The sequence below is a fragment of the Vulpes lagopus genome, chromosome 10, assembly GCF_018345385.1.
Source record: "Vulpes lagopus strain Blue_001 chromosome 10, ASM1834538v1, whole genome shotgun sequence".
In the NCBI taxonomy this organism is placed as follows: Eukaryota; Metazoa; Chordata; class Mammalia; order Carnivora; family Canidae; genus Vulpes; species Vulpes lagopus.
Genome location: NC_054833.1, coordinates 108,001,556 through 108,018,989, shown reverse-complemented (window position 1 = coordinate 108,018,989; position 17,434 = coordinate 108,001,556). Strand labels below are relative to the sequence as shown.

The 17,434-nt window shown below is 51.8% G+C and overlaps 2 protein-coding genes across 7 annotated transcripts in view; one reads left to right on the top strand and one right to left on the bottom strand.

The window, feature by feature from the left end:
• The window catches only part of PRMT7 (protein arginine methyltransferase 7), a 45,251-nt gene extending 35,472 nt beyond the window's left edge, over positions 1 to 9,779 (top strand). The window contains exons 12-18 of one of the 3 annotated variants that reach the window (XM_041771194.1): positions 50 to 97; positions 740 to 829; positions 5,138 to 5,299; positions 6,389 to 6,463; positions 7,391 to 7,551; positions 8,246 to 8,342; positions 8,530 to 8,745. In XM_041771194.1, the coding sequence (XP_041627128.1) occupies positions 50 to 97; positions 740 to 829; positions 5,138 to 5,299; positions 6,389 to 6,463; positions 7,391 to 7,551; positions 8,246 to 8,342; positions 8,530 to 8,697 (801 nt within the window). In that variant the 3' untranslated portion in view covers positions 8,698 to 8,745. Of the gene's footprint in view, positions 1 to 49; positions 98 to 739; positions 830 to 5,137; positions 5,300 to 6,388; positions 6,464 to 7,390; positions 7,552 to 8,245; positions 8,353 to 8,529 lie in introns of all 3 variants that reach the window. The other 2 variants (XM_041771195.1, XM_041771196.1) reach the window with 2 other exon arrangements.
• Positions 9,712 to 17,434, bottom strand: part of SMPD3 (sphingomyelin phosphodiesterase 3) — an 81,533-nt gene continuing 73,810 nt past the window's right edge. For 3 of the 4 annotated variants that reach the window (XM_041771200.1, XM_041771198.1, XM_041771197.1), the window contains 6 exons: positions 17,313 to 17,388; positions 17,034 to 17,189; positions 15,372 to 15,461; positions 15,076 to 15,139; positions 12,906 to 13,068; positions 9,712 to 12,644 (listed from right to left, as the gene is read on the bottom strand). In XM_041771200.1, the coding sequence (XP_041627134.1) occupies positions 12,543 to 12,644; positions 12,906 to 13,068; positions 15,076 to 15,139; positions 15,372 to 15,461; positions 17,034 to 17,189; positions 17,313 to 17,388 (651 nt within the window). In that variant the 3' untranslated portion in view covers positions 9,712 to 12,542. The remainder of the gene's footprint in view (positions 12,645 to 12,905; positions 13,069 to 15,075; positions 15,140 to 15,371; positions 15,462 to 17,033; positions 17,190 to 17,312; positions 17,389 to 17,434) is intronic. The other variant, XM_041771201.1, reaches the window with a different exon arrangement.

The window sequence follows — 17,434 nt, the reverse complement described above, 5'->3', positions numbered from 1 at the left end:
TTTCTATCAGTTGAATCTCCTACCACTAAGAGCATGGTATTCTCTTTAGGTGTTTACAGTAGAGAGCTCAGCAGCTTCGCAAAGACTGATGAAAAAAGTAAGTGGTGATTGTTGTTACCGAAATAATGAGGGGACCAGGCGAGCCTGCCTTCCCGAGTCTGGGATTGATTGCTGTGTGCTGTGTTGGCACTAAGGGAGCAAGTGAGAACTCCCACCTTGAGAGCTGGCTCAGAAGTGTTCCTGGGCTGTCAGTGGATAGCAGCAAACATTCAGACTCTGCTTTGTTTTTTATGGCTTTTCTCCTCACTTCACATAAAGCTAACAAAACTAAAATCTTTGCAGTGATACAACTGAATTTATGATTTGTTTCTGGGACCCAGTGCCCAGGGAGTCACTGCTCACAAGCTGGCCTGACTGGTTAGTTCTGTGATGGTGTTTCTCCCCCGGCCAGTGATTGGTTTTGATTTTTTCCTCTCTGAAGGAAACTCCCAGAACTACAGTCCTATTGCTGAGTCCTGCTGTTATACCTGCCGGAGAAATTTCTTTTGCTGTTACAGCATTTTGTTAGTGCTCTCATCCTTGGTGCACAGGAAGCCCCTGGAGGAGAGAATTTTCACAAAGCAGAAAAAAGTGGTGCTCTAGAACTATTTGACCAGAAAACTTCAAACAGACAAGGCAACTTTGAGATGTTTTTTTCTGGACAAAAACAATACTTTCTATTTTTTTTTTTCTTGTTAAGATTTTCAAGGCTAACCACCTGGAAGATAAAATTAATATAATAGAGAAACGGCCTGAGTTGTTAACATCTGCAGACTTGGAAGGTAAAAAGGTGAGTGGCGAGGGGCTGTGTATCTGCATGGACAGCATAGCACTGACCTGGCCTGAGCGCCCCCCTTCTCTTCTCCCAGCTGGCCCCACGCCTCACCTGGCCACCGTGAGGGTGTGGTGAGGCGTGGTGTAGATGCCTGCTGTGCAGATTCTTGCATTGATCTGAACTCCAGCTGATCTCTGCTCCTTCCGAGTGAGGGCACAATGGCTGTGGTGGGATGAATAGCAGCTCCTGTCGCCTCTCTGCCCTCCCCTTGCACAGCGCTCCAGCTCCATCTGTTCCCGTGTTTTCGTTCACCTTTGGCATTTCTGCTTCTTTCCTGCCACCGCTGAGGTTGATCTGTCTCTCACAGCTGGTCTTCTGACCCCATCTCCCCTGGCCCTATGTGCCTCTGAAACTACTTCTTAGTGACCCAAGAAACTAACTACAGTATTCCCACACATTTCCTCTCTCCAGCCTCCTGGACCCTTATGACCCAGAGGCCTTCTTAACACATTTCTTTCTTTTTTTTTTTTTTTTCCCACATTTCTTTTTAGGTCCTTAAGAGACTGCTTTTTTTTAGGGGCACCTGGTGGCTTAGTCAGTCAAGCCTCTAACCCTTGGTTTCGGCTCAGGTTGTGATCTCAAGGTTGTGGGATCGAGCCCTGTGGAGCCCCACCCTCAGCAGAGAATCTCCTTAAGGTTTTCTCTCACCCCCGACACTCCCCCTATATGTACTTTCTCTCTCTCTCTCTCTCAAATCTTAAAAAAAGAAAGAGAGAGAGACTAGTTTTCCAGGTTTTTGTCTTTCTAGCTGCTCCTTCTCAGCTTCTCATGGGTTTCTGTTCCTTCGTTTGATCCTCCTGTGGCAGTGTTCCTTGATGATTTCTCCTTGGCTCTTCTCTCCTCTCCCTCTGTGGCCCCTCTTTTTTTTTTAAACAGTTTTACTGAGATGTAATTGACATACCATAAAGTTAACCCGTGTCAAGTGTCTAACTCAATGATTTTTAGTAAATTTTTTTTTTTTTAAGATTTTATTCAGGGATGCCTGGTGGCTCAGCAGTTGAGCCTCCCAGGTGCCCCTGATTTTTAGTAAATTTATAGAGTTGTACAACTATTTTACGTTTTTAGTTTTAGAGCATTTCCATCCCTAACCCCTAGCCCCAGGCAAGCACTGATTTGGTTTCTGTCTATAAATTTGTTTTTCTTGGGCATTTTATGTAAGTGAAATAAAACAATACGTGGTCTTTAGTGTTGGGCTTCTTTCACTAGTCACACCTTTGAGGTTCACCCATGTTGTAGAATGTGCCGGTATTTTGTTCATTTTTAATGCTGAATGGTATGCTGTGCCACATTTTGTTTATCCATTCACCTGTCGATGGAATTTGGATTGTTCCAAAAACTATTTTTGGCTATTATATACTGCTGCTGTGAACATTTTCTTTTTTTAGTTTTAGAAAGGAACTGATACAGTTAGATTTTTTAAATTTAGATTAATTTAAAAGCTTTATTTATTTAAGTAATCTTTGAGTCTGATGTGGGGCTCAAACTTACGGCCCCGAGATCAAGAGTCCCATGCTCTTCTGACTGAGCCAGCCAGGCGTGCCACCATTGCTGCTTTGAGCATGGATATGTAAGTCTTTGTGAGGATATATGTTTTTAATTTTCTTAGATGCTTAAACTTGGGATTGCTTAGTTGTGTGGTGTTTTTTAACTTTTTAAGCTACTGGTAAACTGTTGTCCAAAGCAGCTATACCATTTACATTCTCATCAGTAACATGTATGAAAGTTCCAGGTTTTCTTATCTTTATCAACACTTGGTATTGTCTATCATTTTTATTAGAGTCATTTTAGCAGGTGTGTGATAATATCTCATAGTTTTGATTTGTATTTGCCTAATGACTAATGATGTTGAACACCTTTCTTTTTTCTTTTTTTGAACACCTTTCTATGTGCTCATTAGCTGTTCCATGTCCAGTTTGGTGAAATAGCTAGTCTAGATATTCTTTTGCCCGTTTTATTCCCCCATGCCTTTTTTTTTTTTTTTTTAAAGGGCATTTTTGAGATGTAATTCACGTGCCATACAATTCACCCATTTACTTTGTGGAATTTAGTGATTTAGTACATTCATAAGTCCATACAGTCATCACTATAATCAGTTTTAGAACATTTTCATTGTCCAAAAAGAAAGCCTGTGCCCATTAGCAGTCACTTCCCATTTGTCTCCAATCCTCCCAGCCTCTGGGCAACCCCTGATGTACTTTTTGTTGAAGGATTTATTAATTCTGAACATTTCACATAAATGGAATCATATGAAGTGTGAGGTCTGTTTGTGACTGGCTTCTTTCAAGGTTCATCCATGTTGTAGTGTAAGTTGATACTACATTTCTGCTTACTACTTAATATTCCATTGCATGGATAGACCACATTTTGTTTATCTGTTGAGCAGTTGCTGGACACTTGGGTTGTTTTCACTTTTTGGTTTTGACTGCCTGCTATCTAAATACTCAGTACAAGTTGAATTCTTTTTTCCTTCTCACAGATGAGAATTAAAAAGATACTCCAGTTTTAGGGGCACCTGGGTGGCTCACTGATTGAGTGTCTGCCTTTGGCTCAGGTCGTGATCCTGGGGTCCTGGGATTGAGTAACACATCAGGTTCCCCACAGGTAGCCTGCTTCTCCCTCCGCCTGTGTCTCTGCATCTCTCATGAATAAATAAATAAAATCTTTTTTTTTTAAAGATTTATTTATTTATGATAGACATAGAGAGAGAGAGAGGCAGAGACACAGGCGGAGGGAGAAGCAGGCTCCATGCTGGGAGCCCGACGCGGCACTCGATCCCGGGACTCCAGGATTGCGCCCTGGGCCAAAGGCAGGCGCTAAACCGCTGAACCACCCAGGGATCCCCAATAAATAAAATCTTAAAAAAGAAAAAACATATTCTAGTTTTACAAGCCACTGATAATGGTGTACCCAGCTAGACTCCAGGTCACTAGAGTGGTGACTAGAAGGGTGAGACCAGGCATTCTTGCCTTATTCTGATGTTGCAGGGTAGGGGGTACTCAGGGCCAACCTTTTCTATCTTCAGTGTTTCCTTCTGAATCTTCCTTAGCTCAGCCAGACACCTAGGTATCATTTGAGACTGGCCCCTCCCTTGATGCCCATCTGCTTGGGCCTAGCCCTGGGTCCCCTATCTCCTCAGCCTCTACTGCGTCTCCCAGTTCTTCCTTCTGTACACTCTCTACTCCTTGCTTGGACCGTTGCTGTACTCACCCAAGTCCTAAGTCCTCTCCTGTGCCCACGCTCCTTGCAGATGGTGTCTCCACATGCTTCGTGGTTTCAGAGGGCCCTTTCTAAAACACACTCCTCATTTTGAGCCCCTAATTAAGGCATTTAGAGATCCCATCTTTCCTCCAGGAAAGAGTCCAGTCCCTGTGGCCTGTCATCAGCTGCCTTTGGGTGACCTGGCTTCTCTCTACTTTTCTGGCCTTACTCTTACCTTACTCTTTATGACCCATTTGCTCATGTAACAAGCTCCCGAAGGGCCTTGCTCTCACACCTGTACTTTGTCCCTGCATCCCTCTGCTCAATTCCTGGTCCTTTGCTTTTCTGACTCCTATTCAGCATTAGTTAATTTACTCAGCAGACATTTGCTGAGCATCTGCTCGAGGCCAAGCACTTGGCAGGGTGCTGGGGATACTGTGCTGCCAATGTCCCCACTTTTGTGGTACGCAGAACCTAGTGAGGAAGACTGCTAGAGGAGTACTGATGACAGTTTGTCATGATAAAGCTTTGAGTGGGGATCTACCTACAGGATGCCATTCAGGAAGCTGTTCCCTCTAGGGTCCTTCCACATGTCCCTTCCTCACCTCTGTCTGCAGATCTTACTGCGCTGCCAGCCTTTTCTGTTCCCTCTTCCACTCTGCACTCCTGTGGGCATGGCTTGTGTCTGCTTCTCATCTTTGTGTCCTTTAGGGCAGGTGTAGACCTGGCATACCCGTTGGTTGACTGAGTGAGTGAATGAATGCCTTTTTATTTCCATGTTTCCCATGAAATTTTTTTTTTTTTAGATTTTATTTATTTATTTGAAAGAGCACTTGAGAGCATGAGCATGGGGAGGGGCAGAGGGAGAAGCAGACTGCCCTCTGAGCAGGGAGCCCAACAGAGGGGCTCAATCCCAGGACCCTGGGATCATGACCTGAGCTGAAGACAACACTTCACTGACTGAGCCACCCAGACGCCCCCTTCCCATGAAACTTGTAACTTGTCCTTCACTCTTTAGCTGAATCATTCTGATACCTTGGTCCTGCTTCTTGTTCTGATTGCCAGGTATCTCTTCTCCTGGGCGAGCCGTTCTTCACCACTAGCCTGCTGCCATGGCACAACCTGTACTTCTGGTATGTGCGGACTGCTGTGGACCAGCATCTGGGACCTGGTGCAGTGGTGATGCCCCAGGCTGCCTCGCTGTATGCTGTGGTTGTGGAGTTCAGGGTAGGCCACCCAGAAGTTGTAGAAGGGGTGGGAGGCGGAGGTCCTTGTTTTCTTACAGAGACCTCGAGTGCAGATAGAGCAATGTGAGTCTTAACGATATGAGCCTCTGCTTTTCTGTATCAGCTCACTGCAGGGTTGAATGGAAGAGGCTTGCCTTTGTACAAATGCAGTAATTTGGCATACAAAATGGAAATGGCTGTGTGTTGTCATTTTACAATTATCCCTTATCAGAATAATTAAAAAACATAAATGAGTTTCAGAAGACCTGCTGCGCAGCTCACTCTGCTCTTACTAAGAACTGGCGCTCTAGTTGTTAAAAGCATTTTGAGATGGAGAGTCAGCTTCTTTATGTAAGAAAAAATTGAAAAGCTTCATTTTAATTTTCTCATCAAAGCAGAACCAGTCACAAAGTCGTTTTGGGAAAAGCATTTCTTCTTAAAAGGATTTTGAAGTGCTTTCAGCCTGAGAAGTAGAGTGAACCTCCTTTGATATTTCTTTGATAAGAGCTACTTTATCCATGGTAGCTCAGTGGCTCCATTGCTTATTTTCTGGGCATTTCTTCTGTATTGTTTATTTACTTAATGAGATTTCCACAGGACTTCTAGCTTTCGTGGCCCAGGAGGGAATGTGGGAATGAGGCTCATTCCCAGGCATATATCCTGGAAACAGGACATAAAATAGGCTGACCAGAATGCTCTTCTGGTCCTCTTCCTCCCATTGCCCTCATGGGTGCAGAGCCTCAGGAACTGGTTTACAGATTTCCCAAAGAAACCCCATCCCAGTGGCTCTGGCCAGTTGTCCCCTGTGGGAGAGGACTTGGGGTCATGTGAGACTTTGCATATTTGAGTGAACATCCTGGATCCTTGATACTTCTGAGCACCTTAGGATCTCTTCCAGGTGTGCAGGAAAAGCAACGTGTGCCTCAGATTTGGGACTGGAGTACTCCCAGCCCGACTTCAGTGGCCCTTCTTGCTCTTGTCACCACGCTTCCATGTCTCTGGGTGGGTGTGGATGTCTGTGTGCTGTCCTACAGAACCTGTGATGTCCATCCCCAGCTGGGTGTCGACAAGGGCTGTGCCTTCCTCACAGGACCTGTGGCGGATCCGGAGTCCCTGTGGTGACTGCGAAGGCTTTGATGTGCACATCATGGATGACATGATTAAGGTAGGTGGGGTCATAGTTCCTACCTGCAGTGTCCCACCCACCCATTCCATGGTCCTTCTACTTGGCCTTTTCACAGTAGATGAACATGTAGATTCTGAGTCTGGCCCTGTTTCTTATCCCACCCATCACTTCTGCCACGTGGGCCACACCCTGCACCCTCTCATTGCTTGGCTTTATACGCTTTCCGGCCCCTCCTGTGTCACCTTCAGTCAGCTGTCCAGAGATCACCTGTGGGGCAGCCTTCCTGCCCAGCCCCCTTCTCAGCTAGAGGCTAGTGTCCCCAGGCACTGAGATTCCTTGTCTCCCTCTAGACTGGGAGCGTCGTGTAGGGGTAATATGGCTGCTATAGTGCTCAGTAGGAGTCACTGAATGGCCGAGTGTCCAAGTGTCAAGACTTTTTTTTTAAGATTTTATGTATTTATTCATGAGAGACACACAGAGAGAGGCAGAGACACAAGTAGAGGGAGAAGCAGGCTCCATGCAGGGAGCCCGATGTGGGACTCGATCCCGGGACTCCAGGATCATGCCCTGGGCCGAAGGCAGGTGCTCAACCGCTGAGCCACCCAGGTGTCCCAGATGTTTTGTTTTTTAACCAGTGTAGACATTTGGTCCTCAGAATAGCTCATGAGACAGGCAGTGTCATCCCATTTTAAAAGGGAGAAGATGAGGCTTAGGTGTAGTGATTCTCTGAGGAGATTGTGCATGGCTGCAGGGAGTGGAGAAAGCAGCTGGTCTGATCCAGGTGCCTGTAGTTTTTCTGTGAGGACCCACTACCCCATGTAACTATGGCAGTTACTCTGAGGGACCAGAGCCAAGTAGGTGAAGGACTATTGGCCTGGACCTTGGAGACTGGACATGAGCCCCTTATCCCCTAAGCCATCGGCTCTGTCTCTGTTTCTGCCCACCCCCACCTCCCTTTAACCTTAGCGTGCCCTGGACTTCAGGGAGAGCAAGGAGGCCGAGCCCCACCCGCTGTGGGAGTACCCCTGCCGCAGCTTATCTGAGCCTCAACACATCCTGACCTTCGATTTCCGGCAACTGGTCCCCCCGCACCCGCTCCGTGCTGAGGGCTCCATCAACCTGAGGAGGTGAGAACAGGTTCTGGGGTGCAGCAGGTGGGGGAAGGGTGGGTGGGGCCTGCTTTCTGTCTAGTTACCACCCCAGTGGCTAAGCACTTACTTCAGCTTCTTACACGTGGATGGGATGGCCTCCATGTCTGGGCCTTGCTCATCGTGGTCCAAAGTGGCCCTGAGTCTGTAGCAGGTCCCCAACAGCCCTGGGTATGTGCAGGTGGAGAGAGCGAGCCAGAGTGGGCTTGGCGTATCCACCCATATCTGCAGCTCCCTTGGAGCTAAGCATCATGAGGATCATAGCTGTAGAGAAACCTGATTTTTTGGTTGCTATGGTTACCATTAGGCCATTTTCCCTGAACTCTGCTGGGAATTAAAGCAGGTTGGGAATTGGTGAGGGCTGCTCGTTTTGAGGCACAGTTGGTCCATCCAGCTCCAGCATCCTTCACAGGGAGGAGCTGCTGCTTTCCTGAGGAAACACCTCTGTCCCCTGGCTCTTCTGAGTGCTTGGCCAGGCTGCAGGGAGCAAGTGGGCCTTTGGGTTGTGGTTCTTTTGCTCAGCATTTTGCTAAGTGGCCTTTAGTCAGGTGATATTAGCAGCCTCCTGACTGGGCAGGAAGGAAAGATGGGAGGTTTCTGGCAAGCAGAGGGAAGCTGTGGCTATGCCTCTTGTGTGGCTGTTTCTATTTGGCCCAACGTCCCCCATCCCCAGGCCTGGGAGGAGCCATGGGGCCGTCCTGTGGATGGAATACCACCTGACTCCGGATAGCACTGTCAGCACCGGCCTCCTGAAGCCTGCCGAGGACAAGGTAGTGCTGCGTACGTGAGTCCCAGAGCAGGTATTCCTGGCCTGTGCAGCTAGGTCGCAGCTCCTCCATGGCCTCGGCTCACCTGGCCATGAGCAGCAGCTTCTCACTGCGAGTTTCCCAGGCTAGAGGCTGAGCAGGAGGGGGCTTGGGTGCCAGGAGCCCTCACTGCCTCTTGTTCCTTTTACAGGGGGACTACTGTTGCTGGAACCCCCACTGCAAGCAGGCTGTGTACTTCTTCACCACACCGGACTGCGGAGCATCGCTGGGTGGCTCCCGGACTGTCGGCTACACTGTGGAGTTCCACCCCCACACCGGAGACATCACCATGGATTTCACCCTGGCTGATGGGTGCTGACCCTCACTTGTTGAAAAATAAAGTGGCCCCAGGGCTCTGGGCTCTGAATGGCGTGGCTTTCTGGGAAGCAAGGTGAAGGCACCTCTCTTTTCAGGGCCCAGTTTGACCTCTGGGCTCTGAGGAACCTTCCCTTTTTGCATTTTTGCACCACCAGCTCCTTGCTTCGGGTGTGATGGGCAGCATGAGCTGCTGACTGAATTGGGAGCTGAGCGGGGGCCAGGGAGCCACCCTGCCATGGTTCTGAAGTGATCAGAAAACTTAATGTGTCAGCGTCCCTCTGCTGTCCTGGAGTTGGCTGGGCTGGGCAGGTTGTGTGCTGCTCTCAGCCTCTCAGTGCTGTGGTGGTGTGCTTCCCCTGTTGGAGCCAGCCCCACCTATCCTAAGGAACCTCTGGATCCCTCCTGCTTGGCTCCAAGCTAGAGGCAGAGATCAGATTGTGGCTAGGCCCTGGGCTTGAAAGACCCTAGCAGGACTGTCTTTCCCTATAGCGGGTAACATTGTCAAGGCACATCCATAAGCATCTGGCTTCGGTGTGCAGCCTCAGCAGATGACCAAGACTTGACACCTGCACATCAGGCTGCTGCTCAGGGGATAGGGAAGAGGTTGTCTCAGAGCATTTACTGAGATGCAGACCCAGGAAACCAGCCATCAGGAGGAGGAGCCAGGAGGTAAAGCCTTTTCCAGTGTGCCCCCATTCTAGCAGAGGGACCTTCTGCCACCTTGAAGTGTGAGGCAGATGGGTGCGGTCAGTGTAGCCACCCCACCCTAGCCTTGCTTGTGCCAGGGGGAAGGCTAGAATCCTGAGGAGGCCCAGCCTTCTCCCACTGAAGATGCCCTTTGCTCTTTATTTCTGCTTCCCCAGAGAACAAGGAGGTAGTGGGATCCCAGGTGGCCTGGTTTTCTGGTGGTTTGGGGCAGACTTGGCCTGTTCCCATGTGGGTGGGGGGCGAGGTGGGAAATACGGGCCCCCCCGCGGCCTAGCCCCAGCTTGCCACTCAAATAAGAACACCAGCCTTGAGCCTCACAGTTTTATTTTCTTGTTATCCATCCTTCTGTTCAGCACCAATAAAGGGAAAAAACACCTCTCTTTTCAAAATATTTTATCAGGTGTAAAGATTGTTTTTCTTCTAGGGAAGAATCGTCTGGATATATATTTGATAATATTTTTACCAAAACCTTAGGTGTGCTTAACCATATAAAACCCCTAATGTCCCATGAGGATACAATACAGAAAAAAATACAGAAATTAAAAAATTGTTTTTTTTTTCTTTTTTAAAACAGTATTTCTAAATCTCAGCAAGTTAATACAATAGTTAAAAAGCATCAAGGTTAATATCCATACTTAAAACTCAAGGTGGTTTGGACAAATGGAAATGACCATTTCCTTCCGAAGCTGACCCCTGCCTCCTGGCTCCTCTGGAGGAAGCTGGGCCTGGGGCAGGCGTGGGGCCTCAGGTGGGGATTTGGATGACCCCTGTGTCCACCCCTCCTAGGCCTAGATGCCATAGAATCTGAGATCCTGGTAGTGTTTTCTTTCTTTTTTAAAAATCAAAATGTAAAAGTCTGGCTTGTGCATGGTCCTAGGAGTCCACAGCCTTGATGAAACGTATGGTTGGGCAGTGATGGCCTCAGTGCTGAGGCTGCGCCAGAGGGAAGTGCGAGGGGAGGTGGGATGCAGGCTGGCCTGGCTCAGTTGCCAGAGCCAGGCTGGGCAGAGGCGACCTTGTTAGGACAGGAAATGACCGAGGCACAGGGAGGTATGACTTGCCTAAGGCCACCCTGTGAGTAGGGAGAGAAACATGCGCCCCCTGTGCCGTGGCTCCCATAGCGCTGCCCTGGGAGGGAGGTGGCTCCTTGGTGGGTTGCAGGCTGTGCTGGAGTTGCTCTGCTTCAGGAACCCTGGCCTCTGTCTCCGCTGTTCTCCTGGACATAGCCTACTTGAAGCCTGGGGGCCTTGGCTCAGTCCCAGCCCTCTAGGCGTCGAGTGTGTTCAGTTGGGCCCTGCCTGTGTGAGCAGATTCCTGGCTGCTCCTCTGACCCCACAAAGCCTAGCCAAAGCCCTGAAGGCCAGGCCCTTGGTGGAGAGGCACAGCAGAGAGCCCAAGTGGGATTGTGTGCTCAGTGGTAAGCAGCTCGTCCTGGCTCTGGATGCAGGGTGGGGCTGGGGGCTTGGTCAGTGAAGCCCTCAACCCAGACACTGCCCCGGACAAACCAAGGCTCCCGTGTGTCTGGTTCTCCTCCCCCAGCACTGGGCCTGCCTCTGGCTGGCTGCTGGGCCCCTTCTTGCAGCTCAAGTGAGTGACAAGGCACAGTGTCAGCGAACCGGCACCAGGAGGCCTCTGGCAGGAGGGTCCTGGTACACTGCCCAGCCAAGTTGGCCTGAACCAGGTGAGCACAAGGTCAGGGCGCCGCAAGGAGGGGAGGCCAGTGGGAGTTGTCAAGGACAGTCTTCCAAGTTGGAGGGTCCTTGCACTGGGAAACAAAACCCTCCGTTGCGTGACTAGTGAGGGGGAGCATCCCCGGATGTGTTTAAAAAGGTGGACAGAGCAGTGCTGCCGTGGAGTGGGGAGCTGTGGACCTCACCTGTAGGCTCCGCTGTGTACTGCCCAGGTAGCTAGTGCTGGCCCTGGTCACATGGTGGCAGAGTGGGCATCTTTGAGCCTGGCTGCCAGCCAGTACGCCTGGCTGCCCCAGGCAAGCAGTGGCCCCTGGCCTTCACCCCTGTCCTCCACACTGGTGAGGGTGAGGGGACAGGCCGATCTGCACCTTGGCTTCCTGCCCCTTCATCCAGGGCCCCTGGGCTGCATTTCAGGATGGGCGGGGGAGGACCGAGCTATAGCCTCACCCAGAGGCAGGCAGACAGTTCCTGAGCTCAGCCAGGGAAAGCTTGGTCCCAAACCAGAGAGGTGTCCAGAAGCGAAATGGAATCAGGTGGAAGAGGATGCGTTGGTTTTGACAGAAGAGAAGCTATAAATCATTTGGAAAACCTGAAGCCCCCCCGCCCCTTTATGCCATGAGTTCCCCTTCTTCCTGTGAAAAGGTGATGCTCTCTCCTCAGATTCCCTTTGCCCACTTTGAAGTCTCTTGGGGGAATCTCTGGGGCCCTGGTTCGCTGGGAGAGGGGAGCTCGAACAGCGTTCTCCCTCATGGTTGGCAGACCCTCTAAAGTGAAGGGTGGTAACTTTATCTGTTTTTCTTTTTAAAATGTGATCGCCCTTGAATGCAAGACCCTGGGAAGAGCCCGGGCTTGCTGGTAACTGGACACAGCCCTCACGGTCCCTGCTCGCTAGCCGTCGGGGCTGGAGGCGGGAACGGGCGGCTCTGTGCCCAGGAATGCTTCTTTGGCTGGTTCTGATTGTGTTTGGAGTTTGGCCTTGGGTGAGGCCCAAGTGAGGGGTCTGTGTGGCTACGGTGTGGCACGTGACATGCGGGCAGCGTGCATGCGAGGGTGCAGGCATGCGAGACAACATGGCAGCAGACAAAAATAATGAACCCTGGACGAAGCTTGAGAAGAGATACAAAGAGTACAGAAACCCGGTTCTCATACTAACCCCCGGGTTACAAACTAGGTTGTGCTGTAGATTTGTAGAAAATCACGTTTTGAAAGAATGGCACTGTTGGGCAGCTGCGGCTCCCAAGGCCGTCCTGACTCCTCTGTCCACGGTGAGTGCCCAGAGGTGCAGGGCAGCGCTGGTTCCAGCTCACCTGGGACTGACCGAGGCTCCCCCCCGGGTCCCTGCCCTCCTCCCCGGGCACCAGGGGTGCTCGCTGGAGGGGACATGGCCAGAGGTGCTGCGGCTCAGAGGGCTGGCAGAGGGCCCCCTGCTTGGAATGACGTGGCTGGTCTATGCCTCCTCCTCCCCTGCAGACACCATCAGCCGCATGGCCACTGGAAGGTGGTCGGTCAGGCCAGACAGCTGGGTGATAAAACTGAACTCTTCCACCTCCTGTAGGGGAGAAGCATCCCTATTAGGTCCAGGGGGTATCCTACAAAGGGGGGGCCTGGAGGTCAGGGGTGGGGCTGCGGGGTGGGGACCACTGCTGGCCAGGATCTTCCTGGACAGGGGTGGGGGCATCACATGGCCCCCAAGTTCTCCGGGATGGACTGATCTCATTTTCAGAGGAGAGCTCAGTGCTGTCGAGGGGTGCAGGGCAAGAGTTCCCTATCTACAGGCATGGCCTGGGTCCCCAGCCCGCCCCAGACTCACGGCCTTCCAGTCCGGCCACAGCCCCTCCTCCGCGTACAGTATGTAGTCGATGCGCCTGCCGTTGCCTTTCAGCAGGTCCTTGCGTCCCTTCTGGCCTGCCCCAGGGCTCTTGCTGGTGGGGAAGGCCAGGTACTCCCTGCGGCCTTCCTCGCTCTCCAAGACCCTGCTCAACACAGGAAGCAAGGTGAGCCCCTTGCCCCATTCCCCGGTCCCCAGATCCTGAGTATGGAGCTATGTTCTCATCCTCAGTGAGACAGGCAGTTCAGACCAAACCCTTGTGTTTAAGATCTATTCGCTGTGGACCCAGCAAGGGACTGGGGTGGAGGGAAACTCAGTCTGAGCCTGAGTTCCTGGCTGAGCTGTGCGACTCTAGAGTCTGTCCAGGAGTATCCCCTGTCCACCTCGGGCTTGGCTGTGGCTGAAACTTGGACACAGCATTGTCCAGAACCTGGAGCCAAGTTGGGGACAGAAGTGCTGAACAGGGCTTTACTTGGAGGGGCCTGTTTTGGGAAAGGGTCTTTGCAGGGACCCACTCCTGTGCCTTGTTTCAGGTCATCAGGGGGCTGGGGTTGCCAGGAGAGCACCCAGGCCCTAGACCGGGACTGGGCTCTTGGGTCAGTCTATTTCTGAGCAGCTATGCCACCAGACCCCTGGGTTTGCCTCTGATACAAGGATGATTGCTGTGGGCCCCAGGACTAGGAGACCAGGCATCCCGAGAAAGGAACATGGAGGGCACCTGTAGAAAGAGCATGTGACTCTTGATCTTGATGTTGTGAGTTTGGGTCCCACATTGGGTGTAGAGATTACCTAAATAAATAAAACTTGGGGTGCTTGGGTGGCTCAGTTAAGTGCCTTTGGCTCAGGTCATGATCTCAGGGTCTTGGGATTGAGCCCCACGTTGGGCTCCCTGCTCAGTGAGGAGTCTGCTTCTTCCTCCCCCTCTGCCCCTGCCCCCATTTGTGCACATGAGCACACGTGCCATCTCTCTCAAAGTCTTAAAAAAAAATAAACTTAAAAAAAAAACCAATGTGGGATATGACTGCCATCCCATTTCTTGGGGGAAGGAAAGTGATGTGGGTCAAGGTTCTACAGGGTGTGCAAGGCGCTCAAGTGGGGCGTTAACACCCTGAATTCAGGTCTTTTGACTTCCTGTCTGCTGTTCCCCTCCTGCCAGGTTTCCTCTGGAGCTGGAGCACCCATTGTGGAGAGCCTTCATAGGAGGCTTGCAGAGGGCAGGCGCAGTCGCCAATAGACACCGCACAGGCCTGCCAGGTTGGCTAATGCCTGGACAAATGGAAGGGGCGCCTGGACACACACAGCCAGCAAACATAGGTTTCTACAAGGTCTTTATCGGCCCTGAAATAAATACACTAATGACATGCAGAACATCATTACATCTCAGAAATATAATCCATTACTGTCCTTTGCCTTTGATAATTAATTCCAGCATCAATGATCTAAGAGTTACTGATAGTCATTTTTAAATCATCATCTCATAAAAAGATAATTTTCTCGGCATAGGATGATGTTTCAAATTTAGTCTATAATCTAATTAATTGGCTCAAATTAGCTGTGAGGAGCCACTGCCATGACTCTGTGCAGTCTCAGGCTGTGAGTTATAAATTGGTTCTGCTGCTGGCCTCTCAAATGTGCCCTTTATGGAAGTCTCATCAGGTTCAAGTATGAAGTTTGGCTGGGATGGAACTGTCTCTACTTTGAAAACAACTGGTTTGTTTTAGCTCTGCTTATATTTTAATTTGCCTAATTGGTAGCTACCAGCTGCCAGGCAGATGCCATACCCACGGCTCTTCCACAGGGGTCCTGACAGCCCTCAGCCTCCCCCTGGGAGCTGCTGGTCCCTTTCCTGTTCCCAGAAGGATCTCCACAGGATGGGGCTCAGGGCAGGCCAGGCTCTTCTAAAGTGAGCCTGGACTCTGGTGCCGAAGTAGGAAATGCCACTCAGGCCCCTTGTCCTGGTTGGAGGCTTCTCCTTGGTCAGACCAGCCCTGGGGCGGAAGGGTGGTCCCGTCTCCAGCCACCCCAACTTCAGTCCCTGTGTCCCCTTGTCTGCCCAGCACAGCCCAGCTCTCCACAGGGCTCAGTGCTCATCGAAGCCCCAAGAACCACCCTCCCCTGCACCACAGTGGGAGCATGGCTGCTCGCTGCTTACTTCTGCAGATTGTCAGGGGTGCACACTTCCTCGTCGTAGAGGTTGTCTGTGTCCAGCAGGGTACCTGGGAGCAGGGAGGTGAGAGTGGTCGCTGTGGGCAGGGCCCAGCCCACCCCCCAGGGGCAGGAGGCACGAGTGAGGGCTTCCGGCCCCTGCCCTTTGCCGTGGGACCTTGGGGCCAGGTCCTCAAATCTCTCTGGGATAGTGTTGGGTCTCAGCGTGCTGGGCTCAGGCCACAGTAGTGCCCCCCACCCCCACCCCCAGCCCCATCGACCATGCCCCCAGCCCCAGCTCACCAATGGCCCAAGACTTCTCCTCTCCGGGCCCCAGGCGGCAGGGGTCCTTGTAATGTGTAAACAGGGAGTGCTGCTGCTCCAGCTTGTCGTCTGTGCACGGAAGGAGAGTGGGAATGCTGTGGGACTCAGAGCGTCTGCGGTGGAGGGCTGCCTGCCTCTGGTTCTAGTCAGTTACTCCCACTACGTACCACCAAGTCCCTGAGACCTGCCTCTGGGTGGGCTCTGTGGTCCCAGAGGAACCTGTGGTTCTTTTGTCACTGGCTTTCTGTGTCCTTGAGAATGCCTCCCCACAACCCTGGGTTGAGCTATCCTCCTGAAGACAGTGGTCATGGTCCCTCTTGGGTTCCAGGGGACAGTGATCTTGAGCCTTCCCAGATCTGATAGCAAACCCTACAGGGCGGTGGGCTGATGCTACCCCGGCAGGCACTCCTGCCTTCACAGACTTGGGTGCCCAGGTTCAGTGAGGGGTGACTTGCCCTGGATTCCAGTTCATCCTGCCAACTCGTGGAGCCAGAGACACCCCCCCCCCCCCACCGCCAGGAGGAAGGACAGGCATCAAGTGGGGCCTGCCTGGGTGGAACACTCTCTGGCAGCCTCCTCCTTGGTGTGCTGCCTCCCCACCCTGACTCAGCAGATCCCCAGAGCACTAGCATTTGGAGCTGGTACCAGGTATATGACTTTGAGGGGACTGCAGGGCTCCAGTCCGGGCTGTGTGTTCCACAGTAGGCACTGTTCTCCCCACCCCCCTGGAGCTGGCATCATTGTCAAAGGGTGATTTCCTGGTTGTGAACTCAGAGAAACAGCTGCCACCAGGTGAGGGCACCACCCTGTGCTCCAGGTGGGCCCTTTGGGTCTCTTGCCTTCACTGAGGGCTAAGCCTTAGCTCATAGACCCCATGTCCCACACTCATCTTTGGTTTCTCCTGGGGCTGGGACTAGTGTGGAAGGAGCCCAGGAGCCAGTGGACGGGTGGGGGGGGGCTGGAAGTGGGGGTTCCTCACATTAGCTTCTTGGGCCAAGGGAAGTTCAGAACTGCCCAAACTCCCAGGAGGTCCCTGGGACCGGCATGATCATCAAATTAGTTCTTTAAGTCAATTATTTTAAAGTTGACCCGTGATGGATTTTTAGTCTTTTAGACTAATGGTTAAAGGCATAATTGCCAGGGTTCAAATCCCAGTTCAACCAATTCCTGGCTGTGTGACCTTGGCCTAATTACAGGCCTGTCTGGGTCTCTGCTTCCTCTCCCACCCCTGGAGATCAACACCCTGCTCACTCTCAGGGTTGTTCTGAGATTTAAATGAAACAGCCGGCCCACAAACAGCCTTTAGAATCGTGCCTGGTGCAAAGCAAGAGATGACTGAGGGCTTGGTGGGTAGAGCTAGCTGATTCGCCCATTGTCTGAGTTGCAGAGGCCCCGAGCCTTCTCTGTCAAAAGTTCATTTTTAGGGCATCTCTTTGTCTCCAGTCAGGAGGCCTCTGAGCTTTCTAGGCAGAGCGTGGGCTCTTCTCATTTTAGGATTTCTGGGGGGCAGAGAAATCATAGTCTTGCTAATATCTCACCCACATGCTCACGAGGAGCAGGAAGCTCTTCCAGCTGCATAACCCAAGCCTTTCCAGTTGTGACTGGAGCCTAGGCCCCGAGTGGGGAGGACCACCACTTCACCTGAGGAGCAGTTGTCAAAGTTAAGATCTCCGCAGATGACATCAAACGCCACCAGCTCCTCGGGGTTGGCTGTGCTGGACGAGGAGGTAGATTTTCGGAAATCAGCCAGCCAGTCCTGAAGCAGGTCCAGCTGCTCACACCGGATGGCACTGTCTTCTGTGGGGCAGAAGCATAGAGGCCAGGTGGTGGAGCTGCCATCAGACCCCGCCCCGGCACCTGTCCCAGCGCACAGGAGGCAGATCGCCCTCCCCATGGAAAGCACGGGCCACCAGATCCTACCTGGCAGGGCATGCAGGTGTGTGCAGGAGATGTACCCGACAATTCTTTGGTCCTGAGGTGTGCTTCCCACCTGCACCTGTTGGGGGGGGAGGGGAGGTGTTGATGATGAAATCATTATTGCT